This window comes from Galeopterus variegatus, unplaced genomic scaffold, assembly GCF_000696425.1.
Source record: "Galeopterus variegatus unplaced genomic scaffold, G_variegatus-3.0.2 Scaffold2332, whole genome shotgun sequence".
NCBI classification, from domain to species: Eukaryota; Metazoa; Chordata; class Mammalia; order Dermoptera; family Cynocephalidae; genus Galeopterus; species Galeopterus variegatus.
Window position 1 is genome coordinate 214270 of NW_007728443.1, and position 22204 is coordinate 236473.

A 22204-nucleotide genomic window follows, 5' to 3' on the forward strand; every position below is an offset into this window, starting at 1 on the left:
GCGGGTCAGGACATTTTTGGCCCCCAGTGGAGACAAGACATTATTCTGATCAAGTCTCGTTTATTGGTTTGAAAGTTACAGCTTATATAGGGAAAAAGCAGGCATGCTGCAAAGGGTCTGGAATGTAAAGATATGATAACATCTTGAGGAGAAACAAAGACAGGACATTCAAAGTAAAGGTTGCTGCCCAGAATGTTTATGGTTAAACAGTTTCTGGAGAAGGATAAAAGGTCACTTGCAAATTAACTTGCATAGCCAGGAGCAAGCAGTTTCTGGCACAAGCAGATTACGAGGCAACTGTCACATAAGCACGGCCACACAAAGAGGGGAATGGGGCTGCTCGCTCCCAACAATATGTATATACCACATATGATTTATCCGTTCATTTGTCGATGGACACTTGGGTTGCTTCCACCTTTTGGCCATTGTGAATAATACTGCCATGAACTAATTGTTCTCCTTTTTGGTGGGAGATGAGAGATTAAAAAACTATATCACCACTATCTTAGTCATCTCTGGCTGCTGTAATAAAATACCATAGAATGGGTGGTTAAACAACAAACATTTATTTCTCACAGTTCTGGAGGCTGGAAGTCCAAGATCAAGGTGGTGGCAGATTTGGTGTCTGGTGAGGTCCTGCTTCCTGGTTCATAGATGGCTTCTTCTCTCTGTCTTCACGTGGCAGAGAGAGGAAGCAAGCTCTCTTGGGACTCTTATAAGGGCACTCATCCCATTCATGAGGACTCCACTCTCATGACCTCATTTGATCCTAATTACCTCCTAAAGACCCCACCTCCTAATACCATCACATTAGGGTTTTCACATATGAATTTTCAGGGGACAAAAGCATTCAGTGCATAACAGTCACGATCTCCCCAGATATGTTGGTCCTGGAACATTTTTAATAACTTATTTAAAACCCCAGAATCCATAAAAAAAAAAAAATTAATTCTCACACATTCACGTACACATTCTATGTGGGAAAACATAAACAAATTGAAAAGAAATAGCAAACTAGGATAAATATTTGCAGTTTATAGCACAGAAAGAGAGCTAATTTCTCTAATATGTGAAGAACTTCTTGGAATATATAAGAGAAAGGTGTACTGCCCAATAGGAGAATGGATATGAATACACACTTCATAGAAAAGTAAATTACCCATCTAATACATGTATGAAAAGATGCCTTGTTTCAGCCATATAGAGATGTGCACATTAAAAATACACCAGTATGTCTTTCATTCACCATATGCTGGAGATCAAAGAGTTTGTAGTTCTGTGTTGGTGAGGGCAAGGGGAAACGCGCTCTCGTGGTGAGGATGTAAATTGATACGGCCTCTGTGAGGAGGGCACCTGGAGAAGGTCCATCAGCATTACAGTGTTACAGTTCCACCCCTAGAAGTGTGTTCTGCTCATCAAGTCACACAAATTAGAAATAACAAGTGTTGAAGATGTTTCACCTCAACTTTGTTAAAAAATGACAACAAAAATCTAGAGGCCGCCAGTGGGGAGCGAAGTGCACTGTGTGCAGGGTGTCGCCTTGCTGGTGGCCAGGAGCAGAGTCCAGGCTGAATGCATATTGTTAGGACAGCATAAGTTAGAAAAACAGAGTGCAGAATGGTGTGTGTAGCATGTTACCACTGTGACAATGGGGATATTTGCTTATCAGGTGTAATTTATTTATGGAAGGCTCCACCAGAAATCAAGAGCATAGATGACTTCTGGAGGGTCTGCTGGCTGGGGATACGAGTGGGAGGGACACTGTGCACTTCAGAATGTTTTGAAATTTGTGCCATATGAATGTGTTACTTAGAAATTTTAAATTTAAATAAGTACAGATGAAAAATACACGCATGTGGTAAAAAAAAAAAAAAAACCTCAAATAGCCAAGTCTCCTTTTCTCCCTAAAAGCCGCCAGTATTGCGATTTTCTTGTATGCCTTTCCCAAGATTTGAGCCCTTTTCGGGGGGTGAATGTTGTTACCTGTGCCCCTCTTTCCTGGCTGCCATCTCTGCCGGCCCATCACCTCCGCCGGCCCATCACCTCCACCTTTGGAATTGACCGCTTTCCTATTTTGCGGATGACCATTGTGTGGCTTCCTTCTGGACCAGGGCTTCCCAGCCTGTGTTTCCCCAAACACTTGCCCAAGGATGGGATGGTAACATGTGCAGGGTGGGAAGAAGACTCTGTTTGGGTAAGTTAACTTACTTGGGTTTCTTAACTGGAGGTTTTCTCAGAGCCTTTAATGCACTGATATTTATCGTGATTCCCTAAAACGATATATGTCATATATTTTTAATGTTTCTGTGAATCCCAAAAGGGGACGTGTGTGTGTATATGTATATATGTATAATATACATACATATGTATGTATGTATATGTATATAATATACATACATACGTATGTATGTATATTATATACATATACATACATACATATGTATGTATGTATATGTATATAATATACATACATACGTATGTATGTGTATATATATATAATATATATATAAAATATACCATTTTATATGTATTTTTATGTTTTATATATACAGCATGGAAATGCATTTTTAACTATGTATTTATAGATCAACATTTACATATATACACACATATACATACATACACACCTGCTTACAAACATATTCAATCAGGATGGATTGCCTTTTTAACAAGGAGGATGTCATGGCACTAATGTTCACCCTAATATATTTTGGCAATAACTAAGTAAGAAAATTTTTCAGTAAGTAAAAAAAAAGCACCACAAAAAAACCCTCCACTCAAGTATGTAATAGAGAGAAAGGTGTGAATATAGTTAAAATTCCAACATTCATGCCAATTTTTGTTTAGAATGTTGGCTGCACTTATTTTATGAGAATGATACTTACACATCACATATTCCAAGGCTTCTCAGCGTTACCAGGCATTCTAACCTGGATCTAGAATGTTGGCTGCACTTATTTTATGAGAATGATACTTACACATCACATATTCCAAGGCTTCTCAGTGTTACCGGGTATTCTAACCTGGATCTAGAATGTTGGCTGCACTTATTTTATGAGAATGATACTTACACATCACATATTCCAAGGCTTCTCAGTGTTACCGGGCATTCTAACCTGGATCTTGGTGGTCATTCCCACGTGAGGAGTGGGCTGTTCTCCGTGCATTGGCAGCTGGCTTGCACTGACTGCATTTGGGGCTTTGCCTTCTCCAGGTCTGCAGTCGATCTTGGTGGTGGGGGTGAGCATGCCTGTCAGCCCTGCTCTTCTGAAGGTAGGCCACTGGCAGAGCTGAATCTCTCTTGAGGTGGGAATGGGATCCAAGTCCAATCCTAGAAGGAGGCTATTCTGCCCTTAACAGAATCTCTCTTTCAGTTGCAAACTCCTAGGCCTTACACTGTTTATAATCTAATATCTCAATTGTCTCCTTATACTTTAGTAGGGTGACCTAAATCTCCCACCCCCCAGCCCGCCCTCCTGAGTTAAGAAACCAGCCACAGCTGAGAGCCCAGAGGGGAGGGCAGCCTGCCAGGGCTGCCCTGGGCCATCCCTGCAAGCCTATGTCATCCCAGTGCATCTGTCTGTCTCCTGGTTGCAGGGTTTACGTGGTGAACTTTCTACAGGATATTTGCAGACTTGTTGGTTATGGTGGTCACCTTTCTCAGAATACTTTTGTGATAGCTATGAGAAATGTTGTAATCTGAGTCCACATTTTACCCACCCTGTTCCTACAGACTTAAAATATCATTTTCCTGAGTTGCAGTAAATGACCCCATTCTGTTCCTTATTCTAGCCTCAACACTCAGGTCATTTTTGTACAAGTTGAGTATCCCTTATCTGAAATTCTCAAGACCAGAAGTGTTTTGGATTTCAGATTTTTTTTTGATTTTGGAATATTTGCACATATATAATGAGATATTTGGGGGGTGGAACCCAAGTCCAAACACAACTCATTTATGTTTCATAGACTGAAGGTAATTTTATACAATATTTTAAATAATTTGGTTCATGAACCACGTGACCCCTCACATGAGGTTAGGTGTGGAATTTGCCACATGTGGCGTCATGTCAGTGCTCAAAAAGTTTCAGATTTTGGAACATTTCGGATTTTAGGTTTTCAGATTAGGTATGCTCAACCTGTGTTAGTTTGGCCCACGAGCAGGTGTAGCCACCTGAGACGCCATGTTTTAGGAGCTGGCTCTTGTCACAGAGAAGGTGTCTGCTGCCATCGTGTGGCTATTTCAGCTGCCTGTAGAAAAGTTCTTTTTAAATCTGATTTACTTCAATTCCTTCTTCCATTAGAAGAAGGTTTATCTCTCCCGCTACCCTCCAATACTCACATAGATGTGGTACAATCAAGCAAACAGACTTGAAAGGATAATGGAAAACCTTAAATCCTGGCATTAGTTAGGAGTGCTACACTCTCAGTCTATAGAGAAACGACATTTATTGAGTGCTTGCTCTGTGCCAGGCACTGTGCGAAGGCCGAACACGATGGAGCTCTCTTAATCCTCAGCACAATTCTCTGAGGTGGGTACTGCTGTGGTCCCCTTGTAAAGACTGAAGATGCAGCACAGAAGGACAGGGTAACTTGCTCAGGGTCAGAGAGCTAATAATGAGCAGAGCCAGGACTCAAACCCAGACATTCTGATTCTGGAGTGTTTAAGCTCAGTCTAAGCCAGCGCAGGGCACCACAGAAATAAGCAGCTCTTGGCTATACTGAGGTACGATAAAGGAAAAAAAAAACTGCTTGGAGAACTTGTGGTAGAATATACATAACATAAAATTTACTGCTTCGATGATTTTTAAGTGTATAGTTAAGTGGCATTAAGTGTATTCATAATATTATGCAGCCATCACCACCATCCACCTCCAGAACTCTCCTATCTTCCCAGGCAGAAACTCTGCACCCATTAGATACTAACTCCTCATTCCCCTCTCTCCCCCAGCCCCTGGTAACCACAATTCTACTTTCTGTCACTATGAATCTGACGACTCTAGGTACCTCACATAAGGAGAATCAAATGGTATTTTTATTTTTGTGACTGGTTTATTTCACTCAAGGTAATGACCTCAAGGTTCGTGCATGTTGGAGCATGTGTCAGTACTTCATTCCTTATTAAGGCTGAATAACATTCCGTTAGTTGGAGAAAGTTTATATTTTATTAGGCAGTGCATATTAAGGAGGCGCCATAAAACAAGCCACACCTTGAATTTAGTGCTCAGAAGAACGGTTTGCTCTAGAAGCTCTTATGTGATATATAACAGGTTTAGAAATCTTTAGATTAGAATCTTGAGTTTCACAAAATTTCAAATTTCCCAAATCACAGAAGTCGGAAATCTCACTTCGGAAACATAATACTAGGGTTGTGGGTTTTGGCTTCAGTGGTGGGCCCCAGGCTTTGTACAGAGCAGTTACTGAGTGACTATCTAGAGGTCTGTCTTGCTGCTTTACTTTCTTCACTGGGAGTTTTGATAACTGCCTTACACCGAAGGACGAGCTGGTAATGAAAAAGAAAGCTGACGTTCCATCATTGCTTAGCTCCGGGGTTTGAAGACAAGCCCCCTTTCCTGTTCTTTAAAAAAAAAAAAGATTTTCTATTGTTTAGAAATCTTTAGATTAGAATCTTGAGTTTCACAAAATTTCAAATTTCCCAAATCACAGAAGTCGGAAATCTCACTTCGGAAACATAATACTAGTGTTGTGGGTTTTGGCTTCAGTGGTGGGCCCCAGGCTTTGTACAGAGCAGTTATTGAGTGACTATCTAGAGGTCTGTCTTGCTGCTTTACTTTCTTCACTGGGAGTTTTGATAACTGCCTTACACCGAAGGACGAGCTGGTAATGAAAAAGAAAGCTGACGTTCCATCATTGCTTAGCTCCGGGGTTTGAAGACAAGCCCCCTTTCCTGTTCTTTGCCCCCCCCCCCCGCCCCCCCATGTAGTGATCTCTCTCTTCCTTTTCCTGTCGGCCTGCTTGGCTTCAGGTTTTGCAGTCCAGGCCCACCTGAGCAGAAAGCAGGAGGAGGTGTTAGTCCTAGTAGACAGACTTGAAATGAGACAGTCACCTTCAGAGAGCCAAGGATTGGCTGTGCTTGGTAGTTTCTAATCAGGCATTTTTAGGTAAAATTTGATGTTCTTTATGTCATCTTTGGTGCTTATATCCAGGATGAAAGAATTTCTTTGCGTGCTTCCTCCAAGTGTACCTGTAACATTCCCAGACCAGAATATGGAAAATACCCCCGTTCTTGGAGATGTGGAGTGCTAGTGAAAGCAGTTCCTATTCCCTGCAGGTAGGGGAAGTGTAGACAACGCTTGCATCCTGCAGCCACGAGGAGTTAATTGCCGTTCGACTGATTTCTCATCAACAAGCTGGGTGTGACTGAGATTCTCCCACAGCCAATGGGTCCTCTTTGTCCTTTTTGCTAAGTGAATGGTCACTGTTATGTCTACTTTCAGAAATGAGGCTGCATTTCTGGGAACAGAACTTTGACCTGCTCCCATCTGTGTATTGTTGGGTGGTATAATTAGGATGGGCTTTAGGTCAGAAATGGCTGATTTCAAGGAAGAAATATAAGGGCAGATGATGAGACGAGAAATGGAAGGTGTAAGTAGCTTGCTTTCCTGACATCTGTAAAGGAATTTCCATGGGGAATGGGAGGAACTGTTGCTATGGTTTTGAGAGCTCCTTCAAACCACAGTGAAGCCTCTTTTAAACCCGGCGTAAGAGGACAGGATCGATGGCCTCTAGGTGCTGACTGTGCCCATGCCCCTCGGGTCATTGGTGGTGATAGTGCTATGTGCCTAACTGTGGACCTGGACGTGTCAGCAAGTGAGAATATTGGGGCTCTAGAGTCAGAAAGACCTGGTTTTAAATCAGTTCAACCACCTACTACTTTTGTAACTTTGAGCTAAGAACTCACCGTCTCCGAGCAGAATTTTCTTGCCTGTGAAATGTGGTCAGTAACAGTGAAAGTGGAGTTTCCTAAGAATTGATCGGGTGGTGCTTTGCCTCGGTAAGCACTGCTGCATGGCAGATGTTAAGGTGTGGTGTGGGCTGCTGAGGAGAGCAGTGCGTGTGCCTTGCCTTCCAGAAGCTGATGGCTTGTCAAACAGCAGGATGGGGGAGGAGGAGGAGGAGTCAAAGTCACAGGGAGTATTTACAACACAACCAGTCTGCAGTGGTGAGGTGGGGACGGCCTGGGCTACAGGATGGACCCTGTGAGAACAGAGCGAGGAGATGTCCCAGGAGAGAGGGTGGACGAGACTTGAAAGCTGACCCAGCTGGGCAGTGACAGGGAGGGTGAAATTAGAGCTACCACAAGGCAGGTTCCTAAAGCGTGTTTTGCTATTTCTGGATGTTGTTAGAGCAAAGGGCTTCTGTGGTCAAGGAAATTTAGGTCATGGTGGATTAAACAAAGATAAACTGGCTCGTTTATTGCAGGAGTTTCAGACTATAACGGGTTAGTGTAGGTTGTGCATCACCAGGAGGAGGTAGAACACGCAGCCTCTCCCCAGCTTTGGCTAAGAAAGCCTGTATGTTTATTTCTTTAGCTATTAAATGGGATCAGCCCTGTGCTCCGGGGGATACTGTGAGAAATGCTACTGGAAATTGTCAATTCCAGAAGAGTGGAAGAGGGAAGAAGGATGGGTGGCTGCTAGGCTGCCAGAGACACCAGAGTTGTTAATAGTCATCTGAGCAGCCAGAAGCAGGAGCAATTATTGACGCCCTGCAAGCTAGCCAAGAGGAGGAGAGAAGAGGCAGGCATGTGTTCAGGGAGGACTGGGGATTTGTGAAAACAACTTCCATATACACCTGTTTTTTTCCTTTAACTTGTAACTTCGTATTTCCATGTAATAATTAACATTTAGCTTGGGTTAGAAGTTAGAAGTTTATCTCCCCCTGCCGTCATGGTGTTAAGGTAACTGTAAGAGCTTAACCCTGTCTCTCCTTGCAGGTAATGTACAGAAGGATTCTGCAGCAGGCGGGGTTTATACAGTTTGCACAACTTCAGTTCCTGGAAGCTAAAGAGCTCTTCAGGTAATTTGAAGTGTTGGTAGCAAGACTTCCACTACAGTGTCCCCCTGTGGTCAAAACCTCTGTCTCCAATGTGATGTCATGCTGGGAACTGTCACTGTGGTTAGATTTGCCTCAGGGAAAGTGGGGAGGGTTGTTCCTTATGGCAGGTACCTCCAGTGCTGGTTCCTCCACATCACTCCTTGCCGTGAGCCATAGTGTAACTGTCCTCTGTCTTAAAGAAGGAGGGGGCTCAGGAGGGGCATGGACAGCAGCCCTGTGAAGAGAATCCTGTCAAGGCACCAAGATTGGCCAGGAAAAGAGGATTCTTTTTTTTTTTTTGTCTTTTTTCGTGACCGGCAACAGATCGCAACCCTCAGTGTCGTGCCCTTACCGGACTGGGACCGGCTATGGGATCGCAACCCTCGGTGTTGCCCCCGCTCCTCGCTCAGCCAGTGAGCGGCCGGTCTGTATGTGGGATCCGAACCCTCGGCGGGAGCGCCGCCGCACTTCCCAAGCGGCGCACTGCAGCAGTGCGCCACCGGGCCAGCCCAAAAAGAGGATTCTAAAGAGTGAATTCATTAACACAGGGATTCCTAGAAGACACTGTTGTTCACTCTCCTTTTCTACAGAGATTGTACAAGAAGTTATGAGTTTAGAAAAGGAGCAGGAGCTTCTGGGAAGACTGAAAACTTTGTCATCTTCTAAATATTATATTCCTTTCCAGCTCTCAGGAAGTTGGGTTTCTTTTCTGGAGGTCCCTTTGGCGTTCTGCTCAACCCGGTGCCTGTAGGTGGTTCTTTTGTGGGCCCTTCTGTGCTCGCTCACGCGTGCACTCTCTCTCTCTCTCAACACCCCTCGCCCTTGCCTGGCTCCCAGGCCCAGCTTTGCAGCCACACCCCTTTTCCTTAGCTGGTGTGCTCAGTGAGGCTGCTGCCTCATTGCTCACGGACTTGCTCGGCACTCCTTGCTGAAGATTAAGTTAGACCTGCTGTGATAGTCTTTAAATATCCCACTGAAGTGCTGCCTCTAGAGTAAGTTTTCACAGTGTCTCACTAGAATGGTTCTGCACAGTTAGAGCTGTTGAAATAAATAAGATGCATAAGAAACCTCTGAATAGGTCACTTACACACAAGTGACAATGTGAACAGACACCTCTCTGGGGCATGCTGTCCACTTTCCATTGTGGAGGACGTCCGCATACGGCCCAGGCACGTGCTTATATCACGGCAGCTCTGACTTCTTGCTCTGTTGCAAAATTTCGTGTCGAGAACTCTGTGAAGAAGGAATCATTCCTTGAATGTTGATACCCATATAACTTTTATTTATGCAAATCCTGTGTGTTGTTATCATCCATTCCTGGAAAGATCAGTAGCTTTTGGATTTAAGAAGATTCTTTGCCCCGTTGGACTTTGGCTCTTTTCTGCCATATCTTGTTTTTTACATGCATGTTGAAGACCTCCTCATTTGGGTAATAGGTGTATCCCAGGGCACCTTTTTCTCGTGGGTTCATCTGAAACACTAGGCGAACGGCCACACGTGCATTGCTGGAAGAGTTCCCTGATGGTGTAACAGAATAGAAGTAGGACCTGTCTGTCATAGGACAAGGTTACTCTGTCTCCATCCATTAGCCCCCTAATAGCTTAACTTTAAGTTGACATCTGCTCAGCTTTGGTCAGGAGTGTGACTGAGAGAACTGATCTCTGAAGAAGACACTCCTAAGAGAAGGGTGATTCCCTTTCCCTCCCCGTGTCCATGGCAGATGTTGCTAATGAGTCATGATTTTCTTTGTCCCCTCATTGAACTGGGACTAGTCCTCAGATTCCTTCTCAGTGCTGTGCTAGAGGTCACAGCTGCCAGCTTGTCATGGTTGGTACCTACGAGAAAGCCTGTTTATCGTCCGTGGCATAAGGACACGTGCTGTGTGTCTGTTCTTCTAGATGTTCCATAGCCACCCTTGTGTGCAGTTAGGTCCAGCCCTGCTTTCATCCAGCAAACCTGGCCTAAGCATCAGAGCTAGGGCTGGAAAGGTGAGGCCGTGTCCCTGCTTCAGGGGTGTGCCCTTATTAGTGTGGAGAACGGACATGTGCAGCGTGGGTGCTGCTGCGCTGTGGAGCATTGTGGGGGCTTATATTGGCTGGTGGAGGAATTTTCTTTCACTAGATTTGTCCTGGGTCGTAAATGATAAGCAGAAGTTTCCCAAATTGAGAATTGTATTTTAGGCCAGAGTTTCTCAGCTGTGGCACTATTGATGTTTTGAGCCAGGTAATTCTTTGTTGTTGGGAGGCTATCCTGTACATTGTAGGGCGTTCACTAGCAGCCTTGGCCTCTACCTATGTATTAGTCTTTTTCTGTTGCTTATAACAAATACCTGAAACTGGGTAATTTATAAAGAAACAATACTTATTGCTTACAGTTTCGGAGGCTGGGAAGTCTAAAGTCCAGGGAACACATCCGGTGAGAGCCTTGTTGGTGGATAGTGACTCTTCACAGCAAGGCAGGTGTCACATGGTGAAATGGCAGAAACAGAGAGAGACTTAACTTCTCACCCCTTCTCCTTTTAAAGCACTCAGAACCACACCCATGACCACCACTGAACCATCAATGGATTAAGCTGTTTGCTATGGCAGGATCCTCACAAACTAATCACCTCTTCAAGGCCCCACCTTTCAATTATCATAATAGGATTTCCCACCCTCAACAGTTACAGTGGGGATTAAGCATCAGTGAGTTTGGGGGGACATAATTCAGTCCACTGCAACCTACAAGGTTCCAGGAGCACCCCCCGGTCATGACAACAACATCTACAGGCATTGCCCGATGTCCTCCAGGGAGCAGAATTGTTTCACATTGAGAACCAGTGCTTTAGGTGAAGGGAACAGCACAGCAAAGGCTTAGAGGCATGAAATTTACAAACTAGGTATAGCTGAAGTGTGGGGTGCAGGAAAGTCGGTGGAAGGCTGCAGTCGTAAGGTATTTTGGGATCAGTTTAGGAAGGGCCTTGAATGCCATGCTGAGGGGTTTGAAATTTATCCCATGGATCATACAAACCACTGATGGTCAGGAGAGGGTGAGAGTGCAAGAGAATGGAAGGGAGGGAGCCCAGCGGCAAGAGCCGGCAGAGTGGAAGATGCATGTGAGGATTGCAGGCCGTGTAGACCTGGGTCCTCCCTCACCATTGTGTGTGTCTGGGGAGGGGTGGCCCTGCTTCTGTTTCCCCCAGGTGAGCCTGACATAGGGCCAGCTTGGTGATGGCTCCATTAACTGTGTTGACTGTAGATAGGATGAGCAGGCTGTGGAGGAGAAGTGAAGGGCCAACAATGAATTAGAGATGGGGCTTCACTGCATGTACTTCCGGGGCCTTCTGAGCATTAGACACTCTGCTGGCCATGTGAGTTGCATCTTAATGTCAGGTTCTGAGATTCTATTGACAGTCACTACAGAAATGGCTACGCAAATACTTCTGTGTCTTCTGTGTTAAGATTGTTGGTTAGGAAATTGTAAGTTATGTTCTTATAAAACTCCTTCTTTAAGGACCATTCAGGAAAACGTTGGTTTCAGGAGAGCTGGACGTGCCTTTGCTTGAACACCAAGGTGGTGGTGTTGCTTTTTCTCCCTTGGTTTCCTGGGAGTCCCGTGCTAAACTGGGTACTCATAACATCGCGGATGTTTGGATGTTCCATGTCCACGCTGGTTGTATACGTGTCTTTCACCCTTGTCCTCTGTGTTCTTTTTTGGAACCAAGTGGTGGCAGCTGGTTCAACAGTACAAGTTAGGATGGTCACTCTGAGGGGCTTGCCCGCACCCAGCTCCCGTGACATGTGCCGACGCGCACCCCCTCAGTGCTGTTTTGTGTGCCTACGTGTACTCTCTCTCTCTTTTTGCTTCATTTAGTTTGACACTGTAATTGCAGAAGCGGCCAGCTTGATGTCCGGGAGCTGATCTCTCTCTACCCTTTGCTGTTGCCCACCTCGTCTTCATTCACCCGGTCTCACCCTCCTCTGCACGAGTATGCAGACCTGAGCCAGCTAACCCAAGGTGACCAGGAGAAGATGGCCAAGTGCAAACGGTTCCTCATGAGCTACCTGAATGAAGTCCGCAGCACCGAGGTAGCCAATGGCTACAAAGAGGACATTGACACAGCCTTGCTCAAACTGTACGCAGAGGCCGACCACGACAGCCTCCTGGACCTCCTGGTCACCGAAAACTTCTGTCTGCTGACGGACAGCGCTTCCTGGCTAGAGAAGCACAAAAAGTGAGTCTTCCCGCCTGCCTGGCCCTTCCACTGGGAGGCTGTTGTGGAGCTGATTCAGTCAGTGTGACATTTGAGACCCCCAGGACCCATGCGGGGCCTGTCATGCAATCCCAGTGACAGCCACATGATGTCCCTCTCATCAGCTGGTCTGCAGGCTAAGTGAAGGGGTCTTGGAGGGTGTTCACTCCTGTACCCATTCCTTAATTGCCTAGATGACAGTTTGGACCTAGCAGTGGGCTTCGTTAGTAAATAACACAGTTTCTGAATTTCCTCTGTAGTCACCTAGGATTCACCTGTGAAGACGTCACGTGTGTTGGTAAAGTGAGTGTTGCACTTTAGACATTGATAACCAAATTGGATAGATAGATATCTGGACAGATAGATAAAAAGGGAGGCTTCTTTGTCTTGTTGACATCCAGTTCTGGTTTCAAACTCTGCCTTGATTGTGCACATGAGTTAGCAGGCGGCCTCTGCACGGTGGGTGGTTAAAGACTTAGTGACTGCGTGACTGTCTGGCAGCTCCTTCAGCCTGGTTTTGTGGCCTAACCACTGGAGGCCTCAGTTTTCTTACCTTTAAAAATGAGGGGGTTGGGTGACCTGTCTACTCCATTTAAGCAATAAGATTTTTTGTCCAGTATTTTTGTTAAGGATTCGAAATGGCGAGCGTATGATGAAATCCAACGGAGACCACTGGGGTTACTTTGCTAGGTCCTATTCAGTTGCCTGAGATGGCACGGGCCTTCCACATGGGTGCCGGCTCTTTCATAGTTTGCATCAGTTAGTAGAATATGCTGTGGAATGGTGTTGCTTTGTGTAGGAGCCAGAAAACACACTGACACCTCACAGTGGTGTCTTAGGACAGTAGGATCTGTAGAGTCAGTGTAACTTTCTAAGTGGTGAAAGAAAGGAAAAGGGTTCAAGCAGATACTTCGATATCTTGAGAGTTTGCTCTTTGAGGGAAGGAATCTGATCAGCTTGCTCCACCTACCTGCTGGGGAGGAGGAGGGCCAGGAACATGGCACGCCTGCATGACCTTGGGAGGTGCGAAGGGCAGGCTGCCTAGGCGACTGACATCATTGCTAATCCTTTCCACTTCTAAGTGAGAGAATGGGGGCTGGGGATATTAATCTACTTGCTCAAGGTCATGCAGTTTATAAGTAATGAAGCCTGAATGGGAACTCACGTGCTTGAACTCTGGGCACCCTTCTCCTGCCTGTCTATGACATTCCGCTGTGCGTGATGCCTGGGTGCCTGGGCGTCCGCTGCTGTGACTCATGTTCACACTCCTTCACCTTCTTTCAATGATTGCTCAGACAGTATACCTTCTGCGTGTTCTTTTAACACTTTGTGATGGGTTAAAAATGGTTAACTGGAGACGTGAAATTACATTAATATTTGAAGCACATTGTAAAACAATTGCAAATATGATTTTTCCATAGTATAATTATAGTTTTCTTTTTAAGTTCATCTTAGATTGGAATAGGATCATTTTTGGAAATTGATAGAAGATACATTTTTAGTACCATAAGTGAATAAACAGAAATGAGAATCATTTGGTTATTTGAAATTTGTTGTTGGACTCTGAGTTGAATAGAATATGGGTGGACCAGGGCCCGGGGTGTTGCTGCGTGGGTGCCACCTGCAGTAGGTGGTGGGGAGAGGTTGTATTTACCACGTTGTTCTCTTGCAGGTATTTTGCACTTGGACTGCTCTATCGTTATAATAACCAAGATGCTGCCGCAGTTCAGGTGAGTTCAGAAGCATTTTAGTATCATTTTAAAATCAGTACCATTTAACTTAGTGTTACTTTTTAAAAAATCACAAATTTATAGAGACTACTTTTACTTGATTTACCACCTTTTTTACAGAACAAAAATAGTACTGTTTTTTTTTTTTTCCTTTTTGTCTTTTTTTCGTGTCCGGCAACGGATCGCAACCCTCAGTGTCGCGCCCATACCGGACCGGGACCGACAACGGGATCGCAACCCTGGTGTTGCTCCCGCGCCTCGCTCAGCCAGTGAGCTGCCGGTCTGTATGTGAGATCCGAACCCTCGGCGGGAGCGCCGCTGCACTCCCATAGTACTGTTTTAGAAAGTAAATTCCTTAAGAAATATTGGCCAAGAGTTTTCTTTTCTTTGTCTTTACATCTCTTTAAAGAACATTTTCAAGATTGAGTTTTGAGAATTTAAGAGATGAAAATATGATTTCTTACTGAGGCACAAGGTGTATGACGTCATTGTCTTAACAGAAATTTAAGGCAGCAAAAAACAGTGGAATTTATAATTTCCACTGTAAATGACAGCAACTTTTGTCAGTGAGATGGCTAAATGATTATCCCCATGTCACCTGTGACAAAACTGAAGCTGTTGAAGGCCAGTCCCTTGCCCAAGACCCCTCTGCTATTCAGTGGTGAAGCTGGGATTTGAACCGGGGCTGCAGGTGGCCCTGGCAGGGGTGCTGCACCTGGATGGAAACCGGCGTGGATTTGTTAGCGCTGTCTCCTGTCTGCGTCTTACATCTTACTCCTGATCCTGAGAGAGCCTCATCTTACGCTCTCAGGAGAATTTCTCCTCCTCTGTTATTTGTTATCCACATATACTGCACTGTGTGGTGGCTTTCTGATGTGCCTTTTGTGTTCTATTTTGTGAGGGACTGAGAACATCAGCTGCATTTACCAGGCTGAAGTCAGCTTCCTGACTTTAGCAAAGCTGAACACACATAGCAGCCTTTGGTTGCTTTGAGAAACTGTCATGGTAGCGTGATCACAGAGCAGAGTGAAAAATGGGTTTCCATCAACAGGTACCCAATGGCCCAGAGTAGATGTGGGTGTCAAAGGTAAAGTTTTTCTTTTTTAAAACACGGTCTTCTCAGAATTACAGCTTGATATTAGTGTAATAATAATATTCTCAGAGCTATAGAGAGAGATTGTGGGTGTCAAAGGTAAAGTTTTTCTTTTTTAAAACACGGTGTTCTCAGAATTACAGCTTGATATTAGTGTAATAATAATATTCTCAGAGCTATAGAGAGAGATTTGCAGACTTGGAATAATATGGAGTAAATCTCCATATGTGACAGAATTCTATGAAAAATGGCACATTTCAATGTATATATGATTAAGTTATCTGGCTAGCTGAATTCAGTGTTGAAGGAATTAGTGTCATGAAAAATGTTTGCACCGTCTGCCCTATCTGGGGCTTCTTGCTGGCGCTGTGGCTCAGGAGCGCACGAGGTGGACGGCTGGGTGAGACCTTCCACTCAGGAGATGCAAGACCAGGTCTTGCAGCCCAGCCCCGCTGCCCCCCATGACGCTGCTGCATTCTGGGCTCCTGAAAGGAAGTGTCTGTTAACGTGGGATGGGTGTTTCTGGATTAAATAGCAAAAGGCTCTTATCATCAGAGGCTGTCCTGAGCCCCGTGCAGTGGGAGCACTAGCATAACACCCACCTATCACAGTCCGAAAGGACTTCAGAGCCTGGAATTCCTGTGATGGAGATGGAAACAGTCAAGCTGATGCTTGTAGAGGACTCTCTTCTGTGTTGAGATGTTGTCAGTGACCGTTTTTATTTCATGAAGAAACATTTTTTTGTTGGGGGACAGGCAGCTGGTCAGTGTGTTGTAAAAAACATAAAGAAAAAGAACTTGGTGGTTTTTTTTGGTTTCCTAGACCATGTCCTTTTACATTTCTTTATTTCTTTAAAAAAATTAAAAAGATTTAAACATTTACAATTTTTCCTACTGCTTGTTAAAGAATGAAAAGGCCAAGTAAGTAAACATATGTCCTTTCTAAGCTAATTCTAAAAGACACATAACTTTTCGTGTCTCTTGTTTTTTTATTCCTTTCCAGTTGTGGGTGAACATTGTGAACGGGGACATCCAGGACTCCACGCGCTCAGACCTGTACGAATACGTCGTTGATTTTCTCACCTACTGCTCAGACCAGGAGCTGGTGTGGACCTATGCTGATTGGGTCTTGCAGAAAAGCGAGGAGGTGTGTGCTTCATAAATGCATTCTTTTTTTACAGGGACTGATAAAAACAGACCCCCAAAACCTTGATTTTAGATGGAGAAAGAAAGCTGCATCTCACCCTCCTTCTGTTTTCTTGGCTCCCCTTTTAATTCCTTCCTTTGAACCGTCTCAGTTCCAGCTCTGAGAGAGGCTCTGCATGCTGGTGCTTCTGAGACAAAGTGTGCAAATCCTCGTTCTGAGGCAGGCCACTCTGACAGAAGAGCAAGAAGTCTAGCCTGCTTGCATTCGTGCTGTCTTCTTCAAAACGTGCTCTCAGCCCCTGTGTGCTCCCCCCACCTGAAACCTGGCACTGTTGTCTTCTGGGGCAGGGTGGGGTTGCCGCTCTGCAGGACTTGGTCCGTGGGGGGAGAAAGCCCAGGCCCTGGCCACACCGGCCAGACTGTTGCCCCGTCTGCCCCACCCTGACACGGAGGCTGTGGGCCTGAGGAGGGAGGGGAGTGCAGGACCCGCCCATCCTGGGGACTGGGAAATGATGAGAGTGGAAAAGCGGCTGCTGGCTGTCAGCTGTCGGGCACACAGGGACAAAATCCGTAGTATTGCCCCACAGCACTTCCTTGGCTCCCCTTGGGTAGACAAGACTAGCTGTCTGACACAGGACCTCGGTATAAAATGGAGAGTTTGTGTCTTGTGTCTGCATTTCCAAATCCTGAGTTGGATAATTCTCACATCCTGTGTGGTGCTGTCTTACCTGGAAGGTCGGAGCCCACGTGCTTCATGTATTTTTTACTCCATCTTTACTTTGCCTGTGTGCACATGCGGCAGAACATACTCTTACACGCTCACGCACTCCTGCAACATGGCTCCAGTGCCATCAAAAGGTTTAGACTTTTCTCAGTGCTCATGGATGATAACAGCAAAATATGCACGAATTCTGTGTGCCAGATGACGGTCAGTCACCTGACTGACATATGTCATCTCTTTTGAACGTCACAACCCCACGAGGTGGGCCTTATTTACAGATGAGGAAACTGAAGCTCAGAGAGGGTAAGAAACTTTCCCAAGGTTATACAGCTGGTGGAGCCGAGATGTAAATCCAGCCTTACAGAACCCAGAATTCATACTCGTAACAGCTGTGCTGTATAAATGTTTCCCATATTTTGACTTTCTGAGGTGTGTGTGTGTGTGTGTGCATGTGATAGAAAACGCACACGTAAGTGCTCAGGGGAGGTGCAGCACGAATTGGCTTCCCTGCTTGTCTCATTAGGACTTCCTTCAAAGACAGAGTCCAAGCAGCACCCGTGGCAGGCCCAGGCAGGCAGCCTAGAAACGTGCTCAGGGATCAGAGATCAGCCATCTATCATAAGTAACCATTTCAAAGCTATCATAAATAGTCCACAGAGTAGATAAGCCTGTTCAGAGAACTGCGTTTACTGTACTGAATTTCCAGCACTTTTGATATTCTTTCACTTACTATTTGGCAAGCGACTGTCCCTGTTTTTGTATGATCTTAATCTTACAAAGTTTTTAGTCCCTGAGTTGTCAAAACCTGTCACCAGTAAGTGCTTCGTTCTTTAGTTTCCAACCCTTTTAAAAGATCTTCCCGCTAGATGGGTGTCTGAGGAGGGCTCACAGTCTGGCCGCCTTTCCTAGCTTTGTCTTATGCTCTTTGGTCTTTGTCGGTGCTCTATTCTGGACCGTTTTTCTCTAGCACTGTATTTTTTAACCACTTTATTGAGATGTGATTGACATACAGAAAGCTGTAGACATTTAATGTATTTTATCATCATATGTTCAAGGATGATTTCACCTGAAGCATGAATGTGTAGTGATCAAAATAAAGATGAAGAAAGGGTGACTTTGAGAAGCATAACAACTAAATTGCTACCCTTCTTTCAGGTTGGAGTTCAAGTTTTCACCAAGAGACCTTTGGACGAACAGCGGAAGAATAGTTTTAATCCAGATGATATTATCAATTGCCTTAAAAAATACCCTAAAGCCCTTGTTAAATATCTGGAACATCTAGTTATAGACAGGAGACTGCAGGTGAGCACTTCAGAACTTAGACTAAGGTGTATGGGCTGCCCGGTCACAGGAGTGACTTGCGAGAGGGAATCTGACTTGATGTTCCCCGGGTGCTCGGGCTATGCTGCGGGGAACTGGGGCTTGGCGAAAGAGGCCCCGAGAGTCAGTGGCTTTGTTTACCCTCCCGCTCATGTTTACTCAGCTCATATTTCTCTTCTCTTTTCCTTCTTTGTTATTATCCTGAAAGGAGATGAGAGAAGCTACACCATTTTGTAGACTAAGTCCCGTGGCCCTTACTTCTCAGCATGGGAAGTGACCCTCCACAGATTCTTAAACTTGTTTTCCCTGCACTGTGGTTTTGGGAGCTTTCCACCTGGCCAGTGTTGTGTTTTAACTGTCCTGGGGAGTCTGCCCCACTCACCCCAGCACAGGGCCCGTTCTGGGAGCTGGGCTGACAGTGAGCTCTCGGGCCTCCCCACGGAATTGCTGTCTCTGCTTTGGATGCCGTCTCCTGCAGAAGGAGGAGTACCACACTCACCTCGCTGTCCTCTACCTGGAGGAGGTGCTGCAGCAGAGGGACCCCACCGGCGGCACGCGAGCTCCAGCCACCGAGACGCAGGCCAAGCTACGGCGGCTCCTCCAGAAGTCCGATTTGTACCGAGTCCACTTTCTGATAGGTGAGGATGCTCTCCAGTCCCTCTCTGTGTAGAAACTTCTATCAAGGGGTTGGGGGAGGCAGAGAGGAAGGCTTTGGCCCAGCTTCTGGTTTTGATTCTGTGGTAGTTCCTTGCACCTCTTTTTGACATGGAGTCAGCCTTCCAGGGTGGCGGGGGGAGGGGATGGTGAGGCTTCCTGTGCTTCTACCTGCTGGAGATAGACAGTGTCCTTTAAGTGATGACATTAAAGCTACCCAGAGATTTTGGACGTCTGCGTGTCTATGCCCTTCATTCAAACTTCTTGATTCGGCTTCAAAGCACTGACTCAGTTCCTTCTGGTGACTCCAGTATCTGATGAATGCTTTGCCCCAGGGGTCATGGCCCCAGCAGCCCAGTCTTGGACTGCTCAAGCCCTAAGCCAGAGGAAGGCAGTGGACGTGTGTTGGAGGGTTCAGGTTTTCAGTCCCTCAGGGGTGCAGAGACCAGTTTCTGTATTGTGTCAGGTGCCGCAGAGTAGCATGGTTCTTGCACCTGGTAGAATTAACTAGTTTCTTTCTGTATTTGACATTGTAGAATTCCTGGATTTGTACTTACTGCGATTAGTAACATGATTTTCTTTAACAGCATTTAAAGCTGTTTTTTGACCACTAACTACATTTGGCTCTCATACACAGTGGTTGTGTTCTATAGAGTCTCCACAAACACTGAATTAGTGAACACTGGACCACTATCCTTGGGGGAAATACAAGGTTAGCTTCCTGCAAACCTCTGGACATGACATTTCATCAGTTGTTCAGTACATAAGCTTGTTTTGTGAGTGTTTTTGTTTAAAGATGCCTTACTTAATATTTATTGTTAATTTATTAACATTGACCTCACGGCCAGCAGCACCATGACTCATGCCCAAATGAAGCATATCTGAAACACGTATTTTCTCCATAGGACACATCACAGCTTTCTTGTGCTTAGAGACATTAGGCAGCACTTCAGCACAATGCTTGGGGGCCATTTTAAACAATGAGATCACCAACAAAAAGCACAAAAATGCAGAAAACCTAGCACTAAATAGATCGTGAAAAGGATATTTGTGTGTAGTATAAGAGCTGAAACAAGGTGGAGTGTTGCCTTGTTTGACCTCAGCTGTGTGGATTGGGCGGCTAAAATTCTTCACGACTCTCTGCTTGGCTGAGAAAGATCTTGAAATTGCTGCAAGTATTGATTTTGGGATTACAAATAAATTTTGGCAAGTAGATGAATTTTCAAATGCAAAATCCATGAATAATATGCCAGGTATAGGTCAAAATGCTGAGCATGCATTATGATACTTAATTTCCACAACAACCTTATGAAGTCAGTCCTGTGATGCTTCCCATTTTTACAGGAGAGTAAAATGAAGCTTAGAGAGGTTACCTGTCTTGCCCCAGGTCATGCAGCTCATGAGCAGTAGAGCTAGAACACTCTTGTGGCTGCTAGTTCATGTGGACGGCAAATCCTCATGCTAGCTTGCACTTTGCCAGGTGGCCTTCAGCTGCGCCACTCTGTGCAGCCACATGATGGCTCACAGCCACTGTCCATCCTCATTGGTCAGTGCCCACGCCGTGCTGGTGGTTAAATCTTTTCACTGTCACTCCTGACTTATGTTTTTTGCTTTACAAATCTTATGCTAGTCACAAGTTTGTTGATCAGTGTTTTCATTCAGCCAGCTTTTCTGAGCACATAGTGTGTCACTGTGCACTGAGGACATAAGGATGGGAGAGACCTGGTTCTGGTCCTCAGAGGTCTTATCTTAATCAGAATGCAGATAGGGCTGGTCAAGTTCTAGGTGGGCTGAGGGGACCATGAGCTATGCCTTGGGATGGGGGGGTCAGGGAGAGCCCCCCCAAAGGAGGTTCTGTTTGAGCAGTCATAAAGGTTAAGTCTGGGCTTGCAGTTAAGACTGGAGCTTGCAGGGCCGGCCGGTGGTGCACTCGGTAGAGTGTGGCGCTTGGGAGCACGGCGGTGCTCCCGCCAAGGGTTCGGATCCCATATAGAGACCCGTCTGTTCAATGGCTGAGCGCGGTGCGGGCGCGGCATAGGGCCAGCCGGTGGTGCACTCGGTAGAGTGTGGCGCTTGGGAGCACGGCGGTGCTCCCGCCGAGGGTTCGGATCCCATATAGAGACCCGTCTGTTCAATGGCTGAGCGCGGTGCGGGCGCGGCACCGAGGGTTGCGATCCCGTTACCGGTCACGAAAAAAAGACAAAAAGGAAAAAAAAAAAAAAAAAGACTGGAGCTTGCAGGAAATGGAGGTGTTCCCCAGGGTGCTATGGGAGGTACTAACTTGGTGCCCCTTGTTGGTTAGGTGACTTGGAGAGATGCCAGATAGGGAAGTTGTAGTAATGATTCCTGTCCAGCTCTCCACTCGGGGTGGCTGTGAGATGATGGATATGGAAGTGTGAATCACCACAGTGATCTTCTCTTGACTGCCCTTGCCCCTCTCCCTGTGCCTTGAATATGGTAGCCACTTAGTAATTTTGTGTTGATATTTCACCATGAGGATGATGGGGTGCATATTGTGGCTTGTATGATGCTATAGATGACATACATTGCAGAGCCAGCTCTTTGCTACAAGACTTAGTGGTGTCAGCACAGGCATCTGGCCTGAGGAGCAGCCACTGTGTGGCCAAGCTTCAGATGCCAAATGCCTATAATTTGGATATTATCCTTGGCCCTGAACTAAGAGTTGTCCTCGGAAGACCCTGTCGCAGTAGAAGGAGGTGTTTTGTTATCTTGGCGAAGTAAAGTGACTTTGCCAATGAGACATAGCCACTAAGGCAGGGCCTTGGTCAACACAGCTGCATACTTTGGGTTATGTCATTTTCCCTATGACCTGGAAGCTTAAGTGCAGGAGAAGCAAAAGGAAACCTTTTGTTTTCAACCTTTTGTTGAATAATGTAGATATGGATTTTTAATAACATAAGCCAATATTCTTTTCACTGGAATATATTTTAAATTGGAATGAAGGGGTTCAGCAAACCTTTCGGGGGAGGTGGTGTTTGTCTGGACTTAAGGTGACATGGTGCCTTCTGCTGGGAAGATGGGAATGACGATGAGTTGATAGGAGATGTGGGACGATGGTTCTCAGTGATTCTCCAGGGCTATCTGAGATCATGGATCATTTGTTTTATTCATTCTCCAACCATTGTAAGTAGAGTCTGTCCTCTGTTTTACCAATGCCCAGATTGCAGGGTGAAAATACAAGAAACCCTTCTCTCAATCATCTGGGTGACAGTATTTGGCAACGTCCGGGTGGCC

General features: G+C 45.6%; 1 protein-coding gene across 1 annotated transcript in view; it reads left to right on the forward strand.

Annotated features, from left to right (window-relative positions):
* The window catches only part of TGFBRAP1 (transforming growth factor, beta receptor associated protein 1), a 48362-nt gene that overhangs the window by 21438 nt on the left and 4720 nt on the right, over window positions 1-22204 (forward strand). Inside the window, exons 4-9 of the mRNA XM_008581343.1 lie at window positions 7955-8037; window positions 11927-12268; window positions 13959-14016; window positions 16112-16255; window positions 18131-18277; window positions 18774-18933. Of these exons, the coding sequence (XP_008579565.1) occupies window positions 7955-8037; window positions 11927-12268; window positions 13959-14016; window positions 16112-16255; window positions 18131-18277; window positions 18774-18933 (934 nt within the window). The remainder of the gene's footprint in view (window positions 1-7954; window positions 8038-11926; window positions 12269-13958; window positions 14017-16111; window positions 16256-18130; window positions 18278-18773; window positions 18934-22204) is intronic.